Genomic DNA, 6,415 nt, shown 5'->3' with positions numbered 1-6,415 from the left:
TGGTAAGACTCTGTGAGGTCACTCTAAAACTGTTGCTCTGGAGATTATCTCCTTTGATCTAGAAAATGAATGAAATTTGTGTAGCTTTTCACCCATGACTTTTAGAATACATTCAACAATATCTATGTCCCTATGAACATTGGACAGTGGTTTCATGTCAAACAAGAATTAGTTTCACATACATCATCAACAGCATCTAGGCATTGTACTTGTGTCCTTGAAAACTAAATATTTTAAATGCCTTAGTTAATTAGATCCAGCGAGCCAAATGTCCAAAAGTGAAGCTAAGCTAAGTTGGGTCATTATCTACAGGACAATAAGATACTGTTGCAACCAATTCCAAGGCAACTCCTTCAGCTGTGACTGGAAGATTCTGCAGGATAACCACAACAAGGGGAAGGTGATTTTGGATGTGGAACAGGCAGACCCTTGGTTGTGAGACAAGGTGTTCATACACAGCCTGGAAGACTCCACCAAAGAATGTTCTTAACTCCTCCCCAGAAAGCTGAAATTACACGTCTATACATCTAAGCTGTGGGCTGGATTTATGCAGAAAGGACTTGACAGTCATGGTCCATATTGTAACAGACCAGAAATATAATCTTCTGATGATAATATAGATATCAGAGGTCAAGGAGAAAGGAAACAGCCATCTAAGCAATGCCTCTCCCAAAGGACACCTAGCTAAGTGTTTTCTACAGTTGTTTTGGGCTCATTGGAAGATGTGAGTGTGTTCTGTATGTATGTGTGCACACATTCACAGGTTTGCTTGCACATGCCTGCACACTTCTGAGATCAGCGCTCCCATTACATAGACCGGGTACATTGCTGTGTCTCTACAGGCGCCATTGTGTTCTGCACTACTGAGATTCTCCTATGTTCACTTACAATCCAGGAGAGAGGAGAGGTCCTAACTACAGTGCTCTTGCTTCACACCAGGGGCTGAGAACAATAAACAACAACTAACATGCAAATGTATGAGCAGTTTACCCTGATGAATCTCCCCCAGGGTATCTGCTTTCCACATATCTCAGACAAACTCAGTACACCATGTAAGGAACAGCAGGAACCAGACCTGACAAAATATGTTCTAGTAATAATAAACTTTATTCAACAAACACCTCATGGACAGAAATGCAAGATTTATAATCAATAGAAGACCTAATTTCAAATTTTCATATGAAGTAGCGCTAGTTGTAAGTTTGCATTATATACATTAAACAGTATGGACACTAAGAATCACTAAGTCTAACTAGGAAGGTGGATAAGGTTGTAGAATACATTAAAGATGAAATATTTAATTTCAGCTTACTATATACAAGGAAAACATTTAGAATAATATCTTGAAGTTGAATATTTTTGGAATAGGAATTTATTTAGAGCACCCACAAGGGTGAGACTTATACTCAAAGTCTTCTGAGATTAAAAGGCACATTTAGCTATAAAATCACTTCACACAACTTCCAAGGATGAGGTATATGCCCTTAGTTCAAGGCAAAAAGTTCTTGAAATATCTATGCCACTTTTATCAATAGTCCATAATGGGCTGGGAGTCTAGGTTCCAGAGCCCCATTGTACAAGTACAATGCTGTAAAACAGTGAGGATTAAACTCTAAAAACCTCTGGAAACATCCACTTCCAATTAGCTAAAACTTAGGAACAGAAACAGCAAAAACGGTAGGAAACCTACTGAAGACCCCCTGTGTACATCAAAGATACAACCCAGAGACAGTCCTCAAAGCAGTATGCTTGTGAGTCTGTGCAGTGCGGGTTGAATAGTTTCTAATTTGTGGTGGGCACATCTATGTTATAGATGGCTCCAGAGGCAGCTCTTCCTTGTCCCAGGCTAGCACTCCATAGAAAGAGGAGGGACATCCCCCACTCTTGACAGACCAGAACCTGTTTCCAGGCTCTTCAGCCCACACTGCTTGAAATCCTTGGCTCCATTCACAAAAGGCTTCAGAGCTGCCTCAGCAGCCAGTGGGCTGGGGCTCCAGTAAGCACTGGTGCAGGATTTCCCACACCATCTTCTTCCTAAACAGAGGCATGTGCTGCTGAGAGAAGGTGATGGGTTGGCCTCTGGAGATGTAATCTGCATATTGACAGGTAAATATGCCACAGTCACTGATAGTCCCCTGCTGAGGAATCTCCTCTGCTGGCATGCTGTGCTGCTTCCAGTCCAGAGGGTTCAGGTCCACATTCCTTCTAGCTCTGCTCTCCTCCTGCAGATAGTGGAAAATCAGCTCAAGGACCTCTGGTCTCTTGTGTCCCATGGAATCCAGGTAGACAATCCTCTTCTCTCTCATGTAGGTCACCACAAGGCTCCAGTGCATATTCAGGTTTACCGGCACCAGGATCAGTTCCTTTTCAAAGAGGTCTACTGCCTTGGTCCATCTTTTGACTGACCTGTAGCCCCCATTCTGTAACTTGGTGTAAGGTATTAAAGGCGAAAAGTGCAGGGTATCCTTCAGTTTGGTTTCTGGCCATGAGAAGATTCATGTAAAAATTGATGACTGTGTCATTGAGCCACTGGGTGTCCCTCAGAGTGCGCATGTCTTCTCGAGTAATTGCCATCTTGAAGGCACGACACAAGATCTCATCTTTTGGCCCTGGGCCTAGAGCACTACTGATTTCCTTTTGCATGTCCACTGTGATCAGAGGGCCTCGGTCCAGCCCTGTGCTCCTGTCTGCATATTTTGGAGCTTTTGCTTTGACCATGGTAAATGGCATTTGATTGGGCAGAATGCTGTTGCTGCCTCTTTCTGTGGAGATTTGAGGTGTTGCAGAAGCATGGATCTCCCCATCCACACAGCCATTCAGCCTCTCTAAGGCATCCAGTAGAATCCAGTGAGAACCAGGAGAATCTGAGATCCCTGAGCCACTGGGTTGAAGGTAAACCAAGAAGCTTGCCATCATTCCATTATAGTAATTCTGTTCAACTACTTCAATGGTGCTATAAGGAAGATAGGGACCTTTCCCCGCATCCACAGACTTTGTATCACTCAAAGCCACTTCTCTAGAGACTTTGATACCCTCTGTGGGCTTTAGCTGTAATCCAGTATCTACATGGGTTTTTCTTCTCTCACCCTTGGCTGGCTCTTCAAACCCAAGCTCTCGTTCATGCTGCTCCCGTTTCAATCTCTTTAGAGGTTGGGTTGGCTCTGAAGATTGCACATCCTGTGGACTCTCTGCCTGGCGCTTCCTCTTTTGTCCTCTCCTTGAATGCTCACAGTACACTGACCCAGGCTGGGTAATAGGTTGCCATGGAGAAGGGGTACTTGGATTGCCTTGGCTCAGCTGTTGGCTCTCTGTGGTAGCACAGCTTTCTGATGTCCAAGTCACAGTGCACATAGGCCAGCCTGTTGGTGAGGGCTCTGAAGTTGTTGTCTCCATGGATGAAGGATCGTGTAGTGAAGTTGAAGATGTATTATCCACACTGGACATGGTGGTCCAAGATCACAAACGGCAGGGTCAATTGCTCAGAGGTCCTTTGGTGTTGGGGTCAGTTGCAAGGTAAATGCAGATGGAGGTACCGCTTATCTAGAGTAGTTCTCCCTCTGCTGATCAGTCTAACCTTGTCTTTAAATGACAGTTGGCCAGTCCCACTGTAGAAAAGTCCTTTGAATTCAGGCAGCTCCTTTTCCTTTTTGGGAGAATTGGGGCTTCAGGGCACACAGAGCCTCTGGAGACCCCAAGTCAGCGATATCACTATGGTTACCACAGACAGTTGCCTGAAGACAGCAAACCTTGGCAGCACCTTCAACCACACTGGAGGGAGGCAAGACTCTTTTGTCCCTCGTTCTTGACCTGGCTCTGGTTCTGATGCAGACTGAGAGATCCTCACAGCGTACTAAGGTGAGTGGACATCACACACACACACACCATGATGCAGGTCTCTGGACTTAGAACATCTTTCCATCCATGAGTGCCTGTTGGTCAGTGTCTAGATGAAGCGAACAGAAAATCCATTAGAACTCAATAAGGGAGAATTGTAGCATCCTATCATACACATATAAAATATTGGGGGGGGGAATGGATTCACTAGGTTATATTTTTTTGAAATATGAACTCTAGGATTAAGGGTTGGATCCTTGGAAGGACTGAGACACAAGTAATTTGCCATCTGTCCAATAGAGTAAGATTACATTCAGTTTCGTGAATATGGCTTAGTAGTCTAGGTTGGGAAATGCATAGCTCAGTGTGTGTGCTTCTATGCTTGATCTAAGAGCCAATGCAGAATTCACCTGACTTACACTCTCTAGTCCAAAAGGAGAGACAATGGATCAAGGTCACCCTCAGTCACCTCCATCCTGAGTGATCATCAGCCCTTAGCAAATACCAGTGAAAGCCAAGGGGAAAGCCCCTGCATCACCAGTCTCTGAGATGGACAGACCTTGGATGTCCTACTTTAACCCAGGCCACCTATGGGTCTTCAGACTTAGGGAAGAATTTCCTTTGTGTCTTGCATGTTGAATTGCATGAAAAAATATTATTCCTCCAGGGCTTGAGGCTTAGTATTTCTAGCATTAGGTGATGGAATTTACCAGGAAAGGAGATGTACAGGATATCAGTGTTGAACCACTCAATGCGCTTAGTAATTGCTAAGAAAGTTAGAGCTCTGAGACCAGGTTCATCCCAACTAACAATCTATAATTTAATAATAATGGAATCACTCAGAGTTCTGTTGGACCTTATTGGATGTATTGAGTAGGACACAAGCACTGTCTCTCATCCCGATAAAATCGCAGACCATGATTCTAATGCCTGAACACCACTTGGAAGAATCCAAACAGAGGACATCGTTAAAAATGAAAAGCTGGTGTCCTTTAGCTTGCAATCTCACACTGGGAATGCTGAGGCAGAGGAGTTTCCTCACACTAGTCTCAGGTAGACAAATTGGAGGGAAAGTACAATGCATCAACTCTTAAGTGACTCAGAGACATTGTAAATCATCCAATCTTCCTGCATACTGTAGCCTAAGATGGTATATATTAAAATGTTGGCCCTGATACTCTGGGGCACTCAGGACAGTGGTCACTGTGCTGTCTCTGACTCCCTTGCCTAAGCTTGGGACCCTTTCCTTCCTAGTGGGATGCCTCTCAACAGCCTTGATGTAGGGTTTCTTTATCATTACCTCGAAAGAATGTGTCCATCACCGGGACTCAAGAGGGACTTAGTGGTACAAAGCCTTCCTACACACAAGAGAAAAAGGATTCACACTCTACTGGTGCAAACCCAGAACTGAAGAAAACAGTGAGCATACAGACACACACACACACACAGATATACACATACACATACACACACACACACACACACACACACACACACAAAACACGGGTCTCTGGTAACCATGTGTTGGAAGAACTGACTCCGTGTGTTTTTTTGTCCTGGACATTCATGCTTTGTCACATGCTTGGCCACACATAAACAAATATCCACATGCAAAACATAAATAAATTTAAAAAATCCCACGTGCTCAGATTCAAGGCAGGTGCACCCATCTTTTAATGATGAGTTAGGAAAATTGTGCGATGCTTAAGGGTGATGTTTTGTCAAAGGACCCCACATGGGTTTCTAAACTCAACTTGGTTGCTTACAACCACTTATATTGTACATTCTAATTTTTTTTTGAGACAGGGTCTTGCATAGGCTATATTCTACTTATGCCAAGATTGCTGGACCAGCAAGTCCCCCATGATCTGCTTGTTTGTGCCACCCCAGAACTGCAGGACAAGGAAATACTGAATGCCAAAGCTTTTCAATTCAGACTCCATTTTAGAGAACCTGACCTAAGTTTGAACTCAGGTAGACTAACAGGCTGATAATTAGCATTAGTTTCCAAGTTGCACCCCAACAAAACCTGAACCTAGCTCCAGTCTCTAGCCTAATCCCCAACAAGACCAGTGTCTCCTAGTTATTCCCCCAACAAACCTGCACCCTAGGTCACCAGCCCACCTCTTAAATAATGACCACCAGTGCAGAGGGGAGCAGAAGTTAAGTTGACGATCTGACTGCCAGCACCAACCTATCATGCTAAAGGCCCAGCACCTTGCAAATGAGATCCCTCTACATGTATTTCCTGCTTGCTGCTTGTATTAGTCAGGGTTTTACTGCTGTGAACAGACAGGATGACCAAGGCAAGTCTTTTAAAGAACAACATTTAATTGGGGCTGGCTTATAGGTTCAGAGGTTCAGTCCATTATCATCAAGGTGGGAGCATGGCAGCATCCAGGCAAGCATGGTGCAGGAGGAGCTGAGAGTTGTATGTCTTCATCCAAAGGCTTCTAGTGGAAGACTGACTTCTAGGCAACTAGGGTGAGGATCTTATGCCCACACCCACAGTGACACACCCATTCCAACCAGGTCACACCTATTCCAACAAGGCCACACCTTCAGATGGTGCCACTCCCTG

At 44.4% G+C, this 6,415-nt stretch overlaps 1 protein-coding gene and 1 pseudogene across 1 annotated transcript; both read right to left on the bottom strand.

Moving 5' to 3' along the window:
- LOC110302765 overlaps positions 1-849 on the bottom strand; it is a 7,429-nt pseudogene extending 6,580 nt beyond the window's left edge.
- A 1,121-nt stretch (positions 850-1,970) lies between these two features.
- On the bottom strand, positions 1,971-3,444 carry LOC110302763 (sentrin-specific protease 2-like). Its single transcript, XM_021173505.1, is given in 2 exon segments — positions 1,971-2,436; positions 2,438-3,444. Coding segments are annotated over 2 exon segments (1,473 nt in total).
- Between the last annotated feature and the right edge of the window lie 2,971 nt (positions 3,445-6,415).

This window comes from Mus caroli, chromosome 10 (genome assembly GCF_900094665.2).
Source record: "Mus caroli chromosome 10, CAROLI_EIJ_v1.1, whole genome shotgun sequence".
Lineage (NCBI taxonomy): Eukaryota > Metazoa > Chordata > Mammalia > Rodentia > Muridae > Mus > Mus caroli.
This window is presented reverse-complemented; position numbering and strand designations above follow the sequence as displayed.